Here is a 24,394-nt window from a genome sequence, read left to right as displayed (position 1 = left end):
CTGAAAATTAATAACAAGCAAAGTGGTAAGTATACCTGCAAATTATTTATTAATGATCTGTTAGATGAAACAGAGATTTGAAATTTTGCAATCCTGCTTTTAAAGAAGTCATGTAATGTAGACAAAGATTCTAAAATAATAACAATGGAGACTGTTAACTGCCTGTTATGTAAGTTACGATAAATACTAAAGTTAAGTATGAAAAATCTGTTAAAAGCACAATAAAAAGACAAAATTTTAAAAATAAAAGAAAGTCTCTACATTGTGGTGAGGAATAACCCATCAGGTTTTTCCTTTGTTTTCCCTGTTTCTAAAAACATTTTCTGCTGATGTTTCCCTCTGTTGTGCTCAAGAAAGAAAACATTCAAGTGATACAGTTCCCACGTACAAGCCCTGCCATTTTTATGGTGTCCTATAAATACACTCTTTTCAATATAAATAACAAATTTCAAGACAGCATTAATTCTATTACACTGATTTTCAAACAAGCAAAAATTTATATGGCATTCTTCTTAAAAATTCCCACAGTGAGGCTGGCCTATCCAAAATACTAATGCTTTGTATGAACTAAACATTCATTATTTCACAAAACTTTATTTTTGACCTAGGTTTGGGTTGTAAGCTCATTTTACAGTTCACAATATACTCCAAAGATGGCACTCAATGAAACATAAACATGTCATCTCCTTTAATCCATCGCATCTACACAAATTATTAAAGTTATCTCTGTTGACTATTTTAATTACAAAACAGTTATGTCTGTATAGTACAACCTCATAAAATTCATTAGAATAACATTAACTCCAAATATTGCTAAGTATACTGGAACAGAGCTAAGCGCAGATCAATCATGTTGTAGGTAAAGTAAATTAGTGTTTGTGTAATTATATATTTCTGAGTAATGATCCCTAGATTCCAAAACTGTTACCTGCTTCACTCCCAAATAGGAGTTACAACATTATCTAAAAGGGATGAAGAATTGAACTGAGTCTGCTCATTCAGTAGTAAATCATTTCAATCCACTACTGCACAACTTTTTTTAGGAAATCAATTTCAGTTTTAAACAATCTGGGGCTAGGATCTGATGCACAAAATACCACGCGAGAGGCTGAACATAGAAATTTTCATTTAATTTTGTTTTATTCAATATTTTAGGTTTTGTTGCAATATGGAAACATTAAGAATCTAACTAGATCTGTGTGTTTATGTACATTCAACCTTCAGCAAAGATTATTGATCTTCAGCTATTTCTGTCAAAATAAGGATGCTTAACACAGTGTAGCTCGATACATCCAGACTGTGTTGGTTGAGTGGGTTCTTCAACATTATACGTAAAGTTACAGTTAGTTGTCAAATAGCAACACAAAGCAATAGAGGGTTAATACTTCTAATAGAGTCATCTTCACAGCATTTCCCTCTATGTATATGACTTCTGTCTTAAATACATACTTGTGCCTCTGGTCTCAGTGATGTTCAGAAAAGAATGAATTTGACTTTTGGCTTTGCAAAACATTGCTTAGATCAGAAACACAAATATATACTGCATACCATTCCTCACATTCACCAATCTCTGTCCATATACCATATCAGTCTGTGCCAGTACTCACTTGTTGTACTGTTTTCGCATTTATAGTTACATATTTCAATCTCTGAGTACAATATAATATGAGGTTTATTTGTACACATCATACCTTCTTTGAACATATTTCATTATATTTATTACTGTTCATCATTTTCTGTACAGTACCTGTGTAACTGCATAGCGCAATATATGTAGTTGAATCAAACAGTGGATTTATGGATTTATACTCATGTCTTTAGAATCGAAAACATTCATTACATCTTCTCCTTTATCTTGTGCCTTTGTTCTGCATCAGTGCAGGATTGGCGTTGTTATTAGGCGATTTGACATGGTTAGCTCAAGGGGTGGCTGGATGTCCTTTCTGTTGCCACCCCATTACCCCTGATCAGAATAAGTGTACCCCAACTGCTTCATGCGAAAGTAATTGAAAGTTTTCCTAAATGTTTGCAAATCATGGGAAACTGCCTGAAAATCACATCCAGATGGGCCAGCACACACCAACCCTCGTTGTTAATCCTGTGGGTGGATTCCATGTGGAGCTGGTGCACCTCCTCATCCCAAAATCGACTGGCTAAAACTAACAATACATAATATTACTTGTTTTGTAAACATGTCAGATTGAAGCATTGAACTGTTGTGTTTTTCATATAGGTGCATAATCTGCGAATCATCATATATCTTTAGAAACAACAGTCTCTGCACACCTAGAAACTCTTGCTGACGAATAGAATATCTGCTCCGTCTTAAACTGTCTGATAATGGCATAGAAAACTGAAATACAATTTGCAACAAAATATGAAATAAATATTGTGGAACATTAATGCAGCACATTACATTCATAATATGTCTATGTCCCTCCAAGAACTGATAGAATATTCCATAAAAGTTGGACTAAATTTTATTGTAACAAATGTTCACAGAAGTAACTTTTTCAAAATTAAAACAGTCCACAGATATAATCTGTATAGTTTAAGTCAACAAGTGATAGATTAAAGCGGTTGACTTGTTCACCTTTGCTTGGGGGCCAGCTTTGGAAGCAGTTGTGTATTGGAAAATCTCATTACAACCCAAAAACTAGGTCAACAAAAATAAAATTTTGTGAAACAAGACAAAAAAGAATTTTATTTAGTTTATACAGTATACAATGTTTGAGTAAGTACTCACAGTGGAATCAATTAAGATTATGGCCATGATAAACACAAATACTGTTTGAGAAAAGGAGTACCCACAAATCAGCTATTAAATAGGAAGAGAGTCAAGAGATGCTCATATGAATGTACAGATACTACATTCTAACATCCAGAACCTGTAAATGGGAAAGACATTTATGAGAAAAATGAGAAAATAAATGTGATGTTTGCAGCTGGTAGAGAGAAGCAAATGAACTGACTTTAACCCTGCTTTTCTGTAAATAATGACCCTAGGGTCAGCTCATTCTTAGCCCCCACCAGAAATTTTGTAATATAATTTTATTCAGTGTATTTTTTCAGTATTACATCAAAGTTTGAGTATGACATGACACTGATGTAGTGCAAGTGATGCAGGCCCCATTTACACTGCTCTGTTGCAGAGATTCAATGTTACTCTGTGCTGTCAGTAGCTGAATCATTCAACCAGTGCCAAGCGGCACACTGCTCGTAAAACTGTAGTCACAGTGATATGATCAAGCAGTGTCACTTTCTCCACTTTGTCCCTCAACATAGCTTAACATAGGGCCAACTCAGGTGGGCTCCTGGAAAGGAAATGTTCATGCGTAACACTCCTTTCCCCACAGCCCCGTGAACCCTGCTGCCTCTTTCCCCTTCTTGCCCTCCTGTCCATTTGTCTGCACAACACTTGGGGCTAGGTGGCTAGGTCTGTAGCCAGAGTCATACCAAGGTGATCCTGCACCCTGGCAGAACTGCTAAAGCTGCACCCCCCCCCCCCCCCCACCAGCCTCCTCCCTACAGAAAATTATCTTTCTTCAATTTTTTCTAAAAAGGTAATTTGTAAAGCAGTTTTAATAAAAATGAAGCATTATTCACGAATATTACATTAATGAGCTATACAGAAAAAAATATTGCACCAAACAAATTAAATGTATGAGTGCAGTAAATGAATTACAAACCGTCCAACTTTCTACGAGAACTGAAAGTAAAACAAAATCTATGTCTTATTCTCCATGACAGCTACTGTATATTGATTTTACCATGATGTATAACAAAGAACAGTTTTTATTTGCGCCTATTAAATTATTTATAGGAAATAAAGGAAAAAGGGCTATAATTATGCATTGAGAATACATTCCTTCCCAAGATTTGTGTTCTTATTATAATTTTACTTTCTGTTCCTTGCTTTGAGTGCAGCAAACTCATTGATAATGTTATTGAAGTCAAATTTAGCAGCTGTGGCTTATTATGTCGACAAGATAGCTGAATCTGATGGTCTGCTTCACGTACACTCGACCATAAGTAGTTTTTCATCATCTTCAATTTGCTGAAAGCATATTGTAATTGTCATAAATATCCTCAATATTATTTCATTGTTTCCATAAGCATCTTTTATCCCATACATTAAAAACGAAAATTCAAAATATCCAAATGGTGCTCTGTGTTAGTGTTCTTCATCAGCTCTTTCTACTGAATTTGAAAGCAGCTATTTCATTAATTGGCCCTGCTGCATCGATGTTTCATTTATATTTGGCACCAAAATCTGCCATATGTATGTCAAACTAAGATACAGAGCTCTCATTTAATGCTTTACTGGCAGGAAATTGAATTGAGATGTAATGATGTGTTATATGTTGGATGCCTTTCCCATTTCGCTTCTTATTCTATCAAATACCCTGAAGCAGTATAGCTTAAACAGTTTCACTCCAGTCCTCAGTTGCCTGAAATCAGCAAAATTAGGAAGCCTTCCATTAAATAGCATGATATTTGCATCAATATCCGATGGGCAATCTTTGAGATCCTACAATACAGAAGTGAAGTACCAGCAGAAGCTCCATTGTTGAAATACACAAACTGTTGAAACATAACCAAAGTGATGCACATTCAGTCCTGAATTCAAACCCTCTCCCCTCACCACTATTGTCATCCATCAACAAGAAATGTTGCAAACAGGAAATGGACCGATCTTTCAGTAGTGTTCCGTATTGAAACGTGAGTATTCTACCAGTACTTTTTTAAATGAATAAAGTAGAATGTTTGCTAAAAATGCTCTTTAATTTACTAAGTAAGCAAAGGAACTAGAAATCAAATGGTTAGGTGCACATCAGCCAGCTGCAACATTACACACACACACACACACACACACACACAAAAAAAAAAAAAAAAAAAAAAAAAAAAAAAAAAAAAAAAAAAAAATTGTGAGTTCACTTCTGTATATACTTTATTATTAGCTACAGTATTTCTGGTATTAGGCCTACATTTATAAGTGTATAATTACATTCCACCACCACCTACTCCAGCCCCATCACAAACATCACATATCCCATCAAAGGTAGGGCTACCTGTGAAACCCGTCCTATGATCTGCAAGCTGAGCTGCTACCACTGTGCTGCATTCTATATGGGCATGACAACCAACAAGCTGTCTGTCTGCACGAATAGCCACTGTCAAACTGTGGCCAAGAAACAACTGGACCACCCTCTTGCTGAGCATGCTGCCCAGCATGATATCCTTCATTTCAATGACTGCTTCACAGCCTGTGCTATCTACATCCCTACCATCAACACAAGCTTTTCTGAACTGCACAGTTGGGAACTCTCCCCACAATATATCCTACATTCCTGTAACCCTCCTGGCCTCAGCCTCTGTTAGTCATTGTCCTTACCCATCTAGCCCTTCCCTGTTCCCATTAAAGCACTAAACAGCCGTCTATTTCACCAACGCACCCAGTCTTTTTACTTCTCTCCTTTTCCGCTACCCCCCCCCCCCCCCTCCCTCTCCCTCGGCCTCCATCTAATCTCTTGACTGCACCTAGATGCCACACTCTCCACCTCATCCCTGCACACTTGCAGCAGCACTTTACTGTCCTCCAAACCCTACCCTGCAGTCTCTCCCCCTCTCTGCCCCAGACTCGTCGTTACCCCCACCCAGTTTCCTCTCCAATAACACCTTTCTGCTTGCAGTCTGGCTCGAGCTGCCAGAGACTGTGTTCATATTTATATGAGTTGCACTTGCCTGAGAATGTGCATGTGTGTAGGTTGTCCACTTTTGACACAGGCCTTCTTGGTCAAAAGCTAACTTTCTGACAGTATGTTTGTTATGCGTTTCTGCAACTCAGCATTTCCACTACATGGTGAGTGGCAACTATCCTTTTCATTATATTATTAATTACCATATTCACTATTTTTCTGATGTTTTTTTAAGGAGTAAGACATAAATGAAGGTTATATAACAAACAATTTGGAGCAATTCTGTTATAAAGTTTATTGACTTTTTTCTGGGACTCACCAATGAAAATGAGAACAGATAATAAATAATAGCAATGTTTTCATTTGTTGTAACTTTATACTCATCTAATGTCAAAGGGTAAATTATTTTTTTTTTACTATCTTTGTTTATTTAAGGTTATGAATAGGTGGCCTACTTGTGTTATATAAAACTGAACACATATAAGAGGGATGTAACAGTTCAATTTAAAGAATAGTGGTGAGAAAAAACAACATGGATTAAACTTAGGAGTACAGTTATTACAAAGTTTCTGTAGCTATGTGCAGATCTATTCACTCTTCCGCAGGTAAACCCTAAGTCCATAACCATTTACCAAAACCATTTTTCATTACAGGCTGTGAAGAGAAAATTGACAATTATATGCACTTAGCTAAATATTTCAATAAAAATTTGATCACACTAGCTCCCAGCAAAGAAAAGGTCACACACATCTATTGGAAAACACTTTTTCATAGACTTACCTGTCTTTTTGTTGACTTCAAAAATTTCTTTCAGTAAATCAGATGGAATGGAGTATGCAACTTCACCATATTTGCCAAAATCTTTATCTGTGGCTGTGACTTTTGTTACCAGTGTTCCACGTGGTTGATTCTCTGGTACTGTAACTTCAAACTGAATCTTGGGAAAAGCAGGATTATGTCTGTTTGCTGGCAGTATGATAATACGTACTCTGGTAAAACTTGTGTAGACTCCATCTGTGACTGAGATATTTAAAATGCTTTCCTGTTTCTCTGCAAAGTTCTGCATATTTATCAGTGAGATCACACCTACAAACAAAGAATTTAGTAAATCCTTTTTGTACGTACAACTAAATTTATAGAGTTTTCATTGCTATTTATGAGGAAAAAAGAATGTAGACCAGGTGCTGATTCTCAGGAAATAAAAATTGTACACATGAAATAAAACAAACATGTCATCTTAAGGGTTCTGACATGATTATGTCTTCCTTTTAAAACAGACACATTCTCAGACTGTGATTCTTCTGCTTCACACAGATGAGTTAATGAAACACAAATGTTACAAATGCTAACAAACTTGCTCTTGGCCAAAGTCTGAAGTGGCTATTCACCACAGATAGTTCAGCCTATGGTATATAAGAAGCACAGCAATTCATAAATAATCACATAATAATTCCACTGCAATTATGGTACACTTTCCATGTGAGTATGGCCATCAGTAAACTATCTATCTGTAAGAATGCCTCCTGTGGGACTGCATACAAGAGAAAATAAGACCATCCGATATCAAAGCATGTTTTTCAACGTAAGTGGCTATTTCACTACTTGTGGTATCCTGATTCCCAATCAGCATCAGCTTGTCTTAATTTTATAGGTGGAAACTGTCTCAACAACACAATCATCCTGTCTCAATTGTCACTAGTCCCTGTATTGCAACATCTATCCCTGCTCTCATTCTGTTTCAGCCCACCAGGTTCTGATTTCTCTCTGCTGTCCCCCATTCCCCTAGCGAACTGGAGCTAGTTTTATGGACCTATGGATTCTCATATCCATTAGTCTCTGCTGTTTCCTCTTCAATACTGCCTCCCCTGACCCCCTACACACACACACACACACACACACACACACACACACACACACAAAAAATACACCCTCTAGCATGCTCCTATGACAAACATAAAAGGTTATGCTCCCTCTCCCTCCCTCCCTCTCTCTATTTTACTGTAGGACCAAACTGCACAGCAAATCTCCTGGCCATGGAACAATCCACTACATGAAATTAATATAGATAAAATAAAGTACAGACAAATCCTATGCAGATGACAAGCTGTGACTATATATTACCACAATCAACAATGTAACACGTGAATTAGCTTAATTTTTTCAGGAAAATTGTATATCAAAATACACTGACTGAAAAATGACGATAAAGCACACCTGTAGCGGAATCAATGGAGAATGTCTGTTGGTCATTTCCTCCAACAATTGTGTAGCTTAGTCTTTCATGATCAACATAGTCAGGATCACTTGCTTTAACAACAGTGATGAACTGTCCTCTTTGAGCATGTTCAGAGAGAGAGCATACATATGATGGTTGCTCGAATTTTGGTGGGTTATCATTCATATCGATAACTGAAACAGAAATAAAAAATCTTCACAAATGAAATTATCAATAAAATAGTTAGATATACAAATACTTTAAGTTTACTTTTACGTTTGGTTAAGAAAGGAATCAAATGAAACTAACCAGAAACCCAAACATGTGCAGTACTTGAGAGACTTGGAACCCCAGCATCCATTGCAATAATTGTAAAGTGGTGACTGTCATGAATCTCATGATCTAATGACTGCTTCAGATAGATAGATCCATCATCTGAATCAATATGAAAAAATTCTGATGAATTGCTGGAATCGCTCTGAATCTGATATCGAATCTTCTGGTTAATGCCTGTAGGAAATTAAAAAAAAGTTTCTAGATTCTCAGTGAAGTCTTCTTATATTTTGACTGTTTCTTAATAGTCTGTGCTATTTTACCTGTGTCATTGTCTCTGGCAGACACTCGGAGAACAGAAGTGCCAAATGGTGAAGCTTCAGAGACAGAAATATTATAACTGTCACTGCTAAATTCTGGAGGACAGTCATTGACATCTTGAACAAGAATACTGACTGGAACTTCTGCATAAACTCCAGATACACTGTCTGTTGCACGTATGGTCAGCTCATACTGCTTCTTTTGTTCATAATCCAGCTCATCAACAACATATATTACACCTGCATGCAAAAACATATTCTAAAACATTGAAGTACAAAAATAAAATACAGTTATTTAAATTTAAAGCACGTAAAATGCTTAAAAATATTTTTTCCTTGCAGCAGCTTTTGTATTACACACAACCAGTTTCAAATAAGCTCACAAAAGACTAGCTTGTTTAGGCTGCTAAATGTGTTATGTGAAATCCCCCTAAATATACTGCTCCCAAAGCCCTTGTGCAAGTTAATTTCTCTTGTAGAAAAAGTGAATGCATACATTTACAGAAGTAAATAATAATACAGAAAATGGAATTCAACATGCAAGGACAGATAGTAATAATCTGAGACCTTCCATTTACTGTTGTCCCATTGCTTGTATAAATATCATTGTCTACTGAGCTAGCTTAACACATTTTAGTAAAGAGGCCTACAAAGCTAGCTTCAATGTTGTAAGAAAAGAAAGTCAATTACCATGCTAGACATGAGCAAATTCATTAAATAAGTCCAGACTGGCCCTTTCTACTGCTATATCTCAACTGCTGCATCCTGCTATTAGTGAGTGTGAGTGTAGTGCCACCACGCGCGTGTATTTAAATCAACTACCAACTGTATCAGCGGGATGGCCATTAGAGGCCAACTGTAGGAAGCGTGCACGGGGCACGGTCTCTGCCACATCTACCAGTGACTCACCTTTTAATTTGTACCGCTCACATCAGTTGTTCTATGTGCCACTTATGTTGCACCTTCTGTATGATTGTTTCATCTTGTCACATGTGAAGTCACAACAGGCTTATTTCTATTATTGTTCAGAGATTTGTGAATAAAGCCATATTTGTGTTACTTGGGTTTGGTTACTACATCACCTACAGCAGCAATTTGTAAAGTAGAATCAAAATAATAACATTCCCTTTTATCACCTCCCCCTTTCTATAAATGATTTGAGATTTGACTGTAATATTGCCACATTCCACACTTTCCACCCACTCCTAGACTAGAAAAAGAGTAACATTTTGATTCATGAATGACTGATGTTGCTCAGAATGATTGTTTATTCACATTATTGCCTAACTGGCATTGGGACTAATGCCCAACTTCATTGTCAATAGTAAATATTCTACCTTTCTCAGTAAGTAAGGTGCGTTACAACATAGTCACATCATAATGACACCCAAATCCAAATCCAAAAGCAGGGTCGTGAATGAAATACAACACTTAGCACTAAATGCATCTTCATTATTAACACCAATATACAGCTTCAACAAAACTGAATTGCTGAACAGAGTTTGCTACTGTTTACACGAACATTGAATATTACACAACATGCAAACATAAGAAATTTCGAGAACCTTCCAGAAATGATAAACTGTGAATAAAAGATAAATGCTTGCGATTAGCAGTAAGCCAGCCAATGCTGTTAATGGTTATGCCACACTGCACATCCTCTTCACTAAGATGAGCATTTGAAGGTAGCATCTCCTGTCGAAGCTTCACGATTATTAAGTTGGTATTCAGTTTCTTCGAACTTCCAGCAATTGATTACACTTCTTGACTGTCTGTCATAGGACTTCATGCAGAGGACCCAGACGACATCTCTGCGCTTCTGTCTTCTTGATAAAGGGTCATTATCCTGGACTTTGTATATGATGCCTGACAAGCAATTAAGGATATACTACAGCTGACAGTAGTGCTTTGGCAACTTTTCCGCTAGTCCTACTTTATGCACAGAAGTAGAAATCCATACCAAGTCTCCCTAGCTGTATCTCATTGGCTGCTGCTTGATGTTACAACACTCTCTGTCTTTCTCCTGGGCATCCAGGTTCTGTTTGTACATCAGATGCTTTGCTTCTTTGGTTCTAGTGATAAGGTGTTTAACATAATCATATTGAGTATCATCTGGCTGACACGGGAACAGTGTATCCATGGCGGTTTCAGCCTCACAGTCATGGAGCCCAAAGATCATTGTGAAGCCTGTGGCGTCTTGCCTTGCTGTGTAGTATGCAAATGTCACAATGGGCAGCATTTTATCTTATTCTATCTGTGAGGCCATTCATGTGTGGGTGGTACACAGTTTTCATCCTGTGGATGAGATTGCAACATGAGATTACCTATGATACTAGTCTTGACTAGAAAACTTTTCCGCAATCAAGTAACTTTTCAATTTCTGGAGTTTCAGATTCACACAGCTTTGGTGAGAGCACAGGTGGGTGAGGCAGTAAGAGCAGACTACAATCCACTGAATCCCATTTCGAGACTTTGGGAACCTCCCCAAGAGGATTTCATCTCAGTGGAATGGCGCTGTTGCAGGAGGGATCAGTACCAAATGCCATGGAGGTCATTTCAGCTTGAGATTCAGTCACCGACACTCCTTACAGTGGCTCACATAGCATCTAGTGGATCGGTAGGGACCTGGCCAGTGATAACTGTATCTGATTCTTTTTAGAGTCTTCAGAAATCACAGATGATCAGATACTGGAGCAGTGAGTAAATACTTCAGGATAGTTGGCTGCAAATGAGCTGGGATGAGAAGCAACCATTTCCACTCTGTTGGATATTGGATCATTATTCCTCTTATAACCATGATCTGTTTGTTAAGTGGAATTCTTCTTTGGCCAGCTTCTCTGTCCTCAAGTTTTCTTTGGTTTTCATCAGTTCTGGATGTACCCTTATGTTCAGCAGCAATGTCATTTCATCCTCACTCCATTCCTCCAAAGGATTCCTTGAAATGCATTCATTGCCCTTGCATTTGCAACCACTTGGCATGATGTTGTAGTCCTGAAGTCTCAGCACCTATCTCACCAGTCGATGTTATGGATCCTTCAGGCTAGTCAGACAGCGTAGGGAATTGCAGTCTGTCACAGTGGTGAATGGACTGCCAAATAAATATGGCTGAACTTTTTGATGACTCAAACAGGTGCAAGGCACACTTTCTTGGTAGTAGAGTAATTCATCCCTGACCTGGGGAGTACACATGAAGCATAAGCTATCACACTTTCAGCATCTTCCTGCATTTGCACTAGTACCAGCCTTATATTTATGGGACTGTCGGCGTGAAATTCTGTCTCACATCATGTAATGCTAGGACTGGAGAAGATGGTAACATCTTCTTAAAGACAAGGAAAGCTCTTTCTTGCACCTTGTTCCAGGAACATTTGATATTTCCCTGTAATAGTTCTGTAAGGTAAGTGCCCAAGTGCAGAAATCCTCTATGAATTGCTGGTAACATGAGCCCATTCTGAGAAATCTTCTCACATTACAAATGTGTTGAGGAGCTGGAAAATATGTGACTGCTCTCACTTTCTCTGGCCAGGACAGAATCCATCACCATTCTCTAAATACCCAAGATTTTTATTTCTTGGGTGGGAAAGAGGCACTTTCTTGGATTCAGACAGAGATCTGCAGTCTGAACACACTTCAACATGGTTTTCAGGTGGCTTAGATGTTTCTCAAATGTCTTCAAAAAAATGAAAATGTCATCCAGAAAATAAAGATACATTGTTCATTTAAGGTGTTGTAACAGGTTGTCCATCATACATTTTAAGGTGGCTCTGGTGTTGTACAGCACAAACAACATGACTGGAAACTCTTAGGAGTTATGAAGGCTGTGTTTTCCTGCTCAACCTCAACCTCAATTGGCTAGTAGTCTGTCTGCATGTCCATAGTTGACAAATAATTTCCTCTTTTCAAGCAGTCTAGAATGTCATCAATGTGCCACAATGGACAGACATCGTCCTTCACAAATTTGTTCAGTTGACACATATATGCCATTCTTCTTCTTCACAAGGCCTTCAGGAGAGGACCAAGGAATCTCTGATGTCATATTGCAGTTTCTTCTTCACTTCCTCCCAAATTATCTGTTGTTCAGCTGGCAACTCTCCACATGAGTGCTGGCTAATTGGTGGGTGACCTCAATGTTCATAATTTATTTTACCATGGGTCACTTGGTCTGTTTTTTCTCCAGTCTGAATTTAAAAGCGTCTAAAATTGGCACATAACAGCTGTCACTCATTGATGTTGTCCATTGGCCGGGCCAGATTCTATTGATAATTTGATAGCAGCTTCCTACTCTGTGTGGTCTGTAATGGTGGCAGAGCACAGTTCTTTGTCAATGTCACTAAGCTACACTTCCTGGAGTGGTTCAGGTGTACCTAAGCACAAATCTTTAGGGATATGTTGTGGCTGCTCAAGACAAATATTGAGTCTGAGTAGCTTCTTGCAATTCAAGACAAAACTTACAGTTTAACTGAGCATCTCAGTTGATGACTGGAACTTGTCTCGTTGATGATGGCAGGACAACAATGTTTACAACAGCAAACAATCACCCAGAGCAATCTCTGTTATGTGTGCTTTCTGAAATAGCATCGTAAATCTGCAGCTCTGATCTTCTACAGCCTATGGCTGCTTCTGATGCCTGGAAAAAGTCCCATCTGAGAATAACATTATAACTAAATTCTGTTAAAATGACAAAATTCATAGGGCTCTCCTCTGTCACTGATAATTATTCTTGTAGCACACATTCCTGTCAGCTGGATTTATTTCCCATTTGCAACTTTTAGCACAATCACTTTTGTATCACGGAACATAGTCTTTTTTGTCTGTTAATGATAATCATCTGACAGGACAGAAAAGACAGCCCCGAGTCGACTAGTGTCTGGACAGGTTGGCCATCAATTGTGTGTCAATCAGATTTCCTGACATTTTGGTGACCATCAAGTATTTGTATATGTGATAACATCATCTTCGTAGATGGTTGCCTTGCATAGTTTTCCTGATGTCGGCAGCTAGGCGAGTGACTGGTACTTCTTTATGGCACAAAGGAGTGGTTATGGCATGTTGGGAAGCAACCTCATCCACATTATGTTGGTGGGCTTCATCCCACAGGTGACTATAATGGTCTGCAATTGACTGGAGTGAGCAGAACTGTTGTGATGACTGATGTCTTGCAGTGTAGACATCATCAAAAACTCACCTTCCCTCTCTGCAGTAGTGTACAATGTGTCCAAGGCAGGCAGAGTGGAAACACACTGGTGTGTTGTTCTCTGACCTCCAAATGTCTGTTCTTCTACATATTGTTTTACTTGGCATAGAAGTTGCTCATACTAGCATTGGTCAGATGTAGGGTTGCCATTTGATGGCTGTGGTGTATGGCAGAATTGGCTGAGCCCATTCTGTTGCATTCAGTTAGTGGCAGAGATTGGTGCTAAAGATCAATACACCTCTTCTTCAACAGTCTCTATTATCTCCTGACATATCATGTTGACATTTGTACCTACTGTCTCCTGCTTACCTGATCCGATGGTTCTGGTAGTCATAAAATGCAGTATCTCTTCGTTCACTTGGCACATGAGACAAGAAAGGTTGTCGTGGTATTCTGTGACTGCCACAGGGTCTACATTTGGTAGTCCATAGTACTTCCTATGTCCAGTTACTTTCTGTTGCATTTCCTTAATGTGCTGGCACCACATGATGAATGCCTTGGATGTTATGACATCCATTACCTGAAGAACTTGGCAAATGTTTCTGCAGCTTCTTTCATAAAGTGTGAAATTTTGTCAACTTCTATCATATTTGGCTTCACAATATGGCACAGGGCCAAAACTGTATGTAGAACTGTGTTGTTTCTCTACACCATTGTGCCCTTGTTCTTCAGTAGTTCTTCTGTAGGCAGACTTGCTGCTGATTGTTGTCAGATGTTTTCTTCAGTTCGGCCTGTAATTTATCCCAGCAGTTTAGCTTCTCTCTGTTGTTCCTGAACTACTGCTGGGCTGGGCCATCCAAATAAAAGTACACATTTGCCAAACACTTTATTTCATCCCACCTATTGTACTTGATCATTAGGTTGACTTCTTTCAGCCATTTTGTCGGGTCCTGACCAGTATCTCCCGAAAATACTGATGGATGCCATATGTCCAGCTGACTTATAGCTGGCTTGGAATCCACTGGTGTCTTGAATATGTGGACCACTGAAATGTAGAATGATATATTCTGATTCTTATCCGTTTAGGCAACTGCTATTACATTGCCTGATTGGAGCCATAGTGATGTTGATGTTTCAAACTACCTGGGATTTCCACCACATAGTGTCATGTCCCACATTCAGGTCCAAATCTAATAGCAGGATCATCAATTAAATGCAATGCTTGGCACTAAATGGCATGTTTATTACGAACACCAGTATGCAGCCAGAACATAACTAAATTCCTGGATGGAGAGTGCGGCTATTTATATAAACACCAAACATTCCAGAATGCTGGTACTTACACAAACATCAGATATTACAGGATATACAAACATTATAAACATAATATACTTTAAGAACATTAGACAAATGATAAATACTAAATTACAAATAACTGCTGAAGGTTGGACTTGAATTGGCGACCCACAGCATGCCAGCTGGTGACGTTAACTACAATACCAAACAGCATGCACCACTGTTCATGGCAATATCATGGATTTGCAAAATTGATACTAAGTGTATCATCACCATACTGTGTCAAAATTTGATTTGACAATAATGATCAATTCAATAAACTTTACCAACAGCCATATACTTTACGTTATTTTATTTTATTTCAAATGCAACCAGTTTTGGCAATTCATTTTGCCATCTTCAAGCCCCATACACTTCTTTTGAATCAACGAGCTTATCGTATAGCAGCATAAAACTGGATACCGTGAATCTGAATTGTTGAATCCGTTACACAAGCACTGGGATTCATGGTATCCAGTTTTATGCCACTATACGATAAGCTGGTTGATTCAAAAAAATGTATGGGGCCTGAAGATGGCAAAATGAATTGCTGAAACTGGTTGCATTCGAAAAAAAATAAATAACCTAAAGTATACGGCTGCTGGTAAAGTTTATTGAATTGAAAACTACATGCCAGCTGATGTCCCTGGCCATAATGGACTGACAGACACTTTGACGTGGTATGTTGGTGATGACTAATTGTGATAATTCATGGATTTGTAATGTATTTTATTTACTATAAACAATAAAATATATTTTGGTGCCACTGATGAAGGATATTAGGGCAGACAATGATTCATCAACATTGTAATAAACTTTCATTTTTAGTAAATTCAGTGGATCATTAATCAAAATGTTATTTTTCTAATATACCCAGTAGCAGAGCACACCAGACATACAACCAACTCCTAGATTGTTCTTCTTCATATGGTAAAAACATACAAAATTTCCTTACCAAAGAAGTCTCTCTCTCTTCAAAACTAGTCAACACATCTATCTATACGAGTTCTGCCTTTTCCTCCCTTCCTTTTTTCAAGATCATGTATTCATTTTTAACTTAAAGTAGTGGTGGAATTCACGGCTATTAATACTATTGGAAAGTACTACCTTCTCAGTTCTTCATGACATATAAGAAAATCTGTATGTAGGCTGATGAAAATGATTCAAAATGTAAAATCAATAGCAATGACAAATCAAAATCATAAATATAGTATGAAACAAGTAGTGTATTGAATTGGAGACAATATTTTACCCTACAGTACTAAATGCTGCAATTTATGTAAATAATTAACACTAAACTGTGATGTCTGTGTAAAGGGTTTTATTTAGTAATGTGTTGTTTGTTATCCCCACTGACATAATTTTGCAGATAGGCAGTTAAGCTGACATGAAAACAAATCACAAATGAATATTCTACACATGCAAATATACACAAGTAAGTTGACTTTAATAGACAAAAACAGTCAAAACAAGTAACAGAGAAGATATTTCATTTACAAATAAACATACTCTGCATTGAACTACTCTTGGATGCTGTTGGCTTACATACTAAATATGCAGTTTACTTCTAAATACAAAGAAATTCTCTTGTGAAACTGTACTGTCTACAATATTTGAAACTTTCTTTTACTATTAAACAATGGAAATTCCAGGATGGAATCAACCACTATTATGAAAATGAAAGCTGCTACTCGCTATATAGCAGAGATGCTGAGTCGCAGACAGGCATAACACAAAAACTATCACAAATAAAGCTTTCAGCCAGTAAGGCCTTTATCAAAAATAGATGACACACACACACACACACACACACACACACACACACACACACACACACACGCGCAAATGCAACTCACAAACACGACTGCAGTCTCGGGCAACCGAAACCACATTGCGAGCAGCAGCATCAGACTGGCAGTGTAGTTACAATTGCCTGATACTGCAGTTGTATGTGTGAATTGAGTTTGCGTGTGTGTGTGTGTGTGTGTGTGTGTGTGTGTGTGTGTGTGTGTGTGTGTGTGTGTTGTCTATTTTTGACAAAGGCCTTATTGACCAAAAGCTTCATTTGCGACAATCTTTCTATTGTGCCTATCTGTGACTCAGCATCTTTGCTATATGGTGAGATTCCTTTTCATAATATCGTTTCTTGTACTATTTGTAGCCATATGGACATCAAACCCTTCTCTACCAGCAATAGGCAGGACCAGATATGACAACAACATGAAACAGATGACACAGATCTTATATTTCCATACCAGGTGATTTCTTAACTGACAAATGAATTCATGATCACTTAAGCTCACAATTAATTACCATCTCTTTTATACTACTGCTGGTCCCTCCTTCGCAGTACCCACTCTTGCAAATATTAGGGCCTTTTTCAAACCTAGCTTAAGAGCACAAATTTAAGCTTCTGTCTTTTGCTTTCTTCTTTACACACAAACAGATCAGGTGCCAGAAGAGCACTCAAGCCAGTATGCCATTTAGCAGTCAGTCACCCAACCTGTATGCGTAATTTATAATGCATTCAATTTTAGAGGGCTGCAGACATTGACTTGCCATGATGCTTTCTGCAATGTTACAACAAGATGTTTACTTTATTGGAACAAACAACAATATGGTCCAAAACTCTGAATTGGACATTTGTTTTGGTAGCCATTTTCTGCGTTGCTGTTGGAATAACTTTTTATTCACCCTAAATATACTGCGAATTGAAAAATATTTTTCCCTTGATGGTGACTGGCATTAATTGTTTCTCTTCACATGTTGTGATGGCAGCTAGTTTTTCTTTTTGTCATCAGAAGACATTGAGAAGTTGCATAGCATATTCAGTGGTCCCTATCTTACTGAGTCATTAGTTTTCTGATTGGTTTGATGCAGCCCACTATATATTCCTCCCATCACATCTTATATCACACACATCCCAATATTGCTTTTTATATGCAAACCAAGTACAGCCATGGATTTTGTTCGATGCTATGCAAAATACAGTTTTGAAAATTAAAAGGGAAGTATATCAAACAATGGAAACTCCAGGTAGGAATATCAACAATCTAGGAAAAGAGTTTGCTTCTTGCCAAAGAAGACACATCAAGTTGCAGACAGGCATAATTAAAAGACACTTACAAAACACTTTTGGTCACAACCATCACCAGTAGAAGAGAGACAAACACACACCATTCACACACACAAGCAAGCACACACACACACACACACACACACACACACACACACACACACACAAAACGACCAACTCCAGCATCTTGGGCTGGAATGCAACAATCATGTGGGATACAAGCAGCAATATGGAGGGGGGGGGGGGGGGGAAGGGGGAGGGATCATAGTGAACAGGTGGGGAGAAAGACGAACGCTGTCTGGTGCAGTGTGGAAGGACTAGATTGCCAACAGGTGCAGTGTCAGGAGGTTGTGGAACAGGGATGTGGGGAAAAAAGGAGAGGGAGACGGACAGGGAAAGATAGGTGGATACATTGGCAGAGCACTGTAAATAAACAGGTTTGGATATGAGAATGGGGAGGAGATGACGGGTCAGAGTGGGTCGAAACTGTTGAGTGGAGGGTATGGGGATAGTATGTTACCGTAAGTTGAGGCCAGGATAATTATGGGATAGCTCCCATCTGTACAGTTCAGAAAACTGGTGGTGGAGGAAAGGATCCATATGGCTCGGGTATTAAAGCAGCTCTTGAAATCAAGTGTGTTGTGTCCAGCCACATGTTGAGCCACACAATGGTCTACTTTGCTCGTGGCCACAGTTTGGCTGTGGCCGTTCATCCTGGCGGACGGCTGGTTGGTAATCATATCAAAATAAAAAGCTGTGCAATGATTGCAGTGCAATCATTGCAGCAGAGCTGGTAAATGACATGGCTGCTTTCACAGATGGCCTGGCCCCTGATGAAGTGGGATAAACGTGTGACAGGACTGGAAAAGGACATGCTGGTGGATGGATTGGGCAGTGTTTGCACCTTGGTCATCCGTAGGGACGTGATCCTTTCTGGCAAGTGCAGTATAGTAAAGTAAAATAAAGTACATTAAAGTAAATTAAAGAAATGTAAAGTATACACAGAAGTCTAATGTAGCTCAAGAAAATGTTGGCTATAAGAGAGAAAGGAATGGGAGTATCAGTGACGGTGCACAGCAACCTTTCATTTTCAATCTCTAATGACAATGAAAAGAAAAACCTGCTGTCATCATAATACATGAAAAGAAATAGTAAACACTCATCACCACAGAAGATGCTTACCATTGAAACAAAATGAGTCTTGTACAAAATTTTTTCAATTTGCAATATGCTTTGGATGCAAAAAAGCAAAATAATGGTGGCAATGGATATTGAAATTGACACTGATCAGTTTATTTCTTCTGATAATTCTTTTCCAGTCTTATGTATGATAAATGTTTTTGGAAACTGTCTTAACCCAGTCCTGTGAATCACTTTCCACCAGTTGTTCCTCCCTCCTACTGCCTCAAGCATGATCTCTTTTCAGGATGTGCCTATACAATTGGAGTCTTCTTTACAGAAAAGTCGGCAACATTTCAATTTTCTCATGTTCTCTTATTGGGAATCATGTCAGTTCTGATGATTCTATACATCCATCTCAGCATTTCAACTTGACTTTCAATATCTTTATGATGACAACTTTATGTTTTCAACTCAATTGTACATACCCTCTAGCACTTTTTTTTTTCAGTTTCCCACATCTTTGCTCCTTCCTTAATGCAGGCCTCATGAATGTTTTATATGCCTGCTGTCTGGATTTGATGTTTATGTATCAGCCAAGTGAGCTCTAGAAGTTATTTCTGAATTTGAACTGCATTGCGTGATCTATCTCAGAATGAAAACTTCATCTTGTGATATATCTCATGCCATGTTCTAAATAGAGTCAACATTTTCTGAAAATTTTCTTGGCTTTCCTTCATTTGAAAGTCTTTTAAAGGGGAGTTCCATTTTTCTTGATTTGACCTTCACCCTGAAGTACGAATCTATCTTCATTCTTTACTTGCATAATGTGGGAGAAATCGTTGGTCACCTTATCCCTGGTCTTAGCTATTCTAAAATTGAGTCTACTTCCCTCATTTGTTTGTAGTTCCTTATAGACTTCATTCCATGTAACTACCTTTACTATATAACTGCCTGTTTGCCTGTTTGTTTGCCACTGTGAATAATTGTTTATGCTCAGCAGCTCCAGTTTCTGTCACACCACTTCTTAGTGTTAAATTTTGCTTTGACATCTTCCTGTGATTCACTGTTTGGCCACTAAATTTCTTCACCAACAGGATCACTTTTCTCTTGGATGTCTCCAACAGTTCTTCAAGCACTCATTTAAGCACACTTTTAATAACCTTTCACCTTTCTTGTTCTCCCCATGACTGGTTGTATTTCTTGTAAAACCTTTTGTTTGAAGCCACTGCTGATTTATTAGTACATTTTTCTTTGACTTTCTGTTCTATAGGTGGATTCACAGCCTGTTGCTAATAATTTCTGTTGAGTCAATATTTGTTCTCTGATTACGACCTTACAGTTCATTAACTTCCTTCCAGTGTTCCCTTAACATCTCCAAATTGTAATTAAGAGACCCCATCCCAGCTCTTGTACAGCAAACTTTTGCAGGCCTGGGTGAGACAGCTGTGGGCACAGCTCTGCTGCTCAAACATTACAGAAAACAGTCTGAGGCTTGAAGGCTGCTGTACCATTGTAGAGTTATTGAAGACCCCACTCCTATGTCCAAGTTTGTGAGATATCAATATTCCACACCCAAGTAAAAGGGGGGGGGGGGGGGGGGGGAAGGAGGAACATAGCATGGAGAATACACAGATCTGGACCTTACTGTAAGCAAAAGAGTTACAAAAAATGAAGAAAACTCAGAGAATAGCAACTTATTTTTGAATAAATAAGACATTCCATAGAATTCATTGAAAATGGAAGAAAGTAACTATCAAAGAAAATGTGAGTGTTTCAAGAAAATGATAATACTCACATATGCCAACTGCAGTCAGCTTCCTGGAGCACAAAAAAATTGAAAAATGTTCAAGAAAAACATAAGCAAACAGTAAGTTTTAAGAAAACAAAACCATAACAGATGTCAGCTAGATATTTCATCATTTCAGATGATAAAAAATCTAAGCAGAGGAAGAATTTGTCCAAGCTTTCTTAACACGTTTTTAAAGCCCACGAGATGATCCACCAACACAAGAGTGAACAGTCCAAAAGAAATGCCAAATGAGGTGCATAATACCATTTAACGTATGAAGAAAGGAAAGGTGTGTGTAGATGGTTTTAACAGAAATGATTAATGCCAGAGAAATTTGCAAAATTTACAGAACATTATTTATAGATCCTGTTTGGAAGTAGGCCTAAAAATCAACTGGCATCACAGAGTTATGTATGTTCGACACAATGAAAAAATTGTGCAAATTAACTTTTCCATCCTACTGGGCACAGGTAGAACACAGTTTATCATCACTCAGATTGGTAGTGATGCAGAGACCAGTGGAACAAACAGGAAGTTCCTGCAGTTGATGATGGCAGAGTGCATGAAGCTCACAACTAGCCAGAAGCAAAGTCCAGAGTGTAGTGAAAGTTGTCTTAAGCATGAACACATTATGAGTGTTTTGAATCAAGAAATGTAAACGTAGGCAATTTCAATCACTCTGCTATCAATGGTGTGTATCAAAGGCTTCAAGAGAACAGCAAAAACTACAGGACAAGTGCAAGGCTGCAGTATTTGCTAGCACTCACACATCAGTAGATGGGCACACAGACAAACCTGTGGTGGCAGTTACGGCCCACGCTTAGGCAGAAGCTGCAGCCATATCATGAAACTACAGTATCAGTATCAATACTTGGGATGGGTGGAGAATCCAAATCATTGTTGGATAGTAAACTGACAAAGAAGTTAGAGAACCAGTTAAGAAGATTTTACACATTTGGCAGTTGAAGACAATAACTGGACATACAGCAAAATAAATAAACAGAGAAGTAAAAACTACCCTGCATCTGCTAACCAAAAACAGTGGAAACTCCAGGTAGAAATATCACCAATGTACAAAAAGACAGATGGCTACTTACCGTAAAGAAAACTCGTCAAGTTGCAGACGGGTACAAGTAAAAGATACTAATATATAGTTTTCAGCCACAGCCTTCATCAGTAAAAGACACACACACACACACACACACACACACACACACACACACACACGACTCCCATCTCTAGCATCTCAGGCTGGAATGCAACATCTACATCTACATCTACATTTATACTCCGCAAGCCACCCAACGGTGTGTGGCGGAGGGCACTTTACGTGCCACTGTCATTACCTCCCTTTCCTGTTCCAGTCGCGTATGGTTCGCGGGAAGAACGACTGTCTGAAAGCCTCTGTGCGCGCTCTAATCTCTCTAATTTTACATTCGTGATCTCCTCGGGAGGTATAAGTAGGGGGAAGCAATATATTCGATACCTCATCCAGAAACGCACCCTCTCGAAACCTGGCGAGCAAGCTAAACCGCGATGCAGGGCGCCTCTCTTGCAGGGCCTGCCACTTGAGTTTATTAAACATCTCCGTAACGCTATCACGGTTACCAAATAACCCTGTGACGAAACGCGCCGCTCTTCTTTGGATCTTCTCTATCTCCTCCGTCAGACCGATCTGGTACGGATCCCACACTGATGAGCAATACTCAAGTATAGGTCGAACGAGTGTTTTGTAAGCCACCTCCTTTGTTGATGGACTACATTTTCTAAGCACTCTCCCAATGAATCTCAACCCGGTACCCGCCTTACCAACAATTAATTTTATATGATCATTCCACTTCAAATCGTTCCGCACGCATACTCCCAGATATTTTACAGAAGTAACTGCTACCAGTGTTTGTTCTGCTATCATATAATCATACAATAAAGGATCCTTCTTTCTATGTATTCGCAATACATTACATTTGTCTATGTTAAGGGTCAGTTGCCACTCCCTGCACCAAGTGCCTATCCGCTGCAGATCTTCCTGCATTTCGCTACAATTTTCTAATGCTGCAACTTCTCTGTATACTGCAGCATCATCCGCGAAAAGCCGCATGATGTGGGATGCAAGCAGCAATCTGGAGAGGGTGGGGAAGGGGAATGATAAGGGATAGTAGTGTACGGGTGGGCAGAGAGACAAACACTGTCTGCTGGAATGTGCAGAGACTAGATTGCTAACAGGCACAGAGTCAGGATGTTGTGGGGCAGGGAAGTAGGGAAAAAAGGAGCAAAAAATAGAGAAAAATGGGAGAAAAGCAGGGAAAGGTTGGTGGATGCCTTAGCAGAGGGCTGCAAATAAACAGGGCGGGAGATGAAAATGGGGAAGAGCTGGTAGGGTAGAGGGGGTGGAAACTTTTGGCCATGATAATTACGGGAGTGGAGAATGTGTGGTAAGTATAACTCCCATCTGCACAGTTCAGAGAAGCTGGTGGTGGAGGGAAGGATCCAGATGACTCGGATAATAAAGCAGCCATTACAATCAAGTGTGTGTCTGCCCCCCCCCCCCCCCCCATGGTAGCTGAGTGGTAGCGCAACAGAATGTCACTCCTAAGGGCCCCAGTTCAATTCCTGGCTGAGTCTGAGATTTCCTCCGCTCAGGAACTGGGTGTCGTGTCCTAATCATCATCATTTCATCCCCATCGACATGCAAGTTGCCAAAATGGCATCAAATTGAGAGACTTGCACCCGGCGAATGGTCTATCCGATGGGAGGCCCTAATCACACAACATTTACATTTTTTTATTTATCATGTGTATTATGTTCAGCTGCATGCTGTACCACATGGAGGTCTGCTTTGCTCTTGGCCACAGTTTGGCAGTGGCCATTCATATTGGTGGACATCTGGTTGGTAGTCATATCAATATAAAAAGCTGTGCAAAGATTGCAGCAGAGCTGTTATATGACATGGCTGCTTTCACAGGTGACCTACCCCCTGGGCTACAAGAAACCTGTGACATGACTGGATTAGGTAATGCTGGGTGGGTAGATTCAGCATGTTTGGCACCTGGGTCTTCCACAGGGATATGATCCTTGTGGCAAGGGACTGGCTTGGGAGTGGCATAGGGATGGGCTAGCATGTTGTGGAGGTTGGATGAGTGATGGGACACCACTTTAAGAAGGTTGGAAAGTATCTTGGGTAGGATGGTCCTCATTTCAGGGACACAATGATAGGTGGTCAAAGCACTGGCAAAGGATGTGGTTCAGTTGTTCCAGTCCAAGGTGGCACTGGGTGATGAAGGGGACACTCCAGTGTGGCTGGTTCTTGAGAGTGGTGGGAGGACTTGGGCATCTGAGGGGAAATGGCACAGGAGATCTGTTTGCAGACTAGGTCTGGGGGATAGTGCCTGTCTGTGAAGGCCTTGGTGTGGCCCTCAGCGAACCGAGCATGG

General features: G+C 39.2%; 1 protein-coding gene across 1 annotated transcript in view; it reads right to left on the bottom strand.

Annotated features, from left to right (window-relative positions):
• LOC124805643 (fat-like cadherin-related tumor suppressor homolog) overlaps positions 1–24,394 on the bottom strand; it is a gene marked incomplete at its 5' end in the record, with an annotated part of 863,745 nt that overhangs the window by 69,593 nt on the left and 769,758 nt on the right. Inside the window, 4 exons of the mRNA XM_047266209.1 lie at positions 6,480–6,785; positions 7,914–8,108; positions 8,224–8,424; positions 8,511–8,747. Coding sequence (XP_047122165.1) covers positions 6,480–6,785; positions 7,914–8,108; positions 8,224–8,424; positions 8,511–8,747 — 939 coding nt within the window. The remainder of the gene's footprint in view (positions 1–6,479; positions 6,786–7,913; positions 8,109–8,223; positions 8,425–8,510; positions 8,748–24,394) is intronic.

This window comes from Schistocerca piceifrons, chromosome 7 (assembly GCF_021461385.2).
Source record: "Schistocerca piceifrons isolate TAMUIC-IGC-003096 chromosome 7, iqSchPice1.1, whole genome shotgun sequence".
Classification (NCBI taxonomy): domain Eukaryota; kingdom Metazoa; phylum Arthropoda; class Insecta; order Orthoptera; family Acrididae; genus Schistocerca; species Schistocerca piceifrons.
The sequence above is the reverse complement of the archived record's forward strand: the minus strand, read 5'-3'. Positions and strand labels throughout refer to the sequence as shown.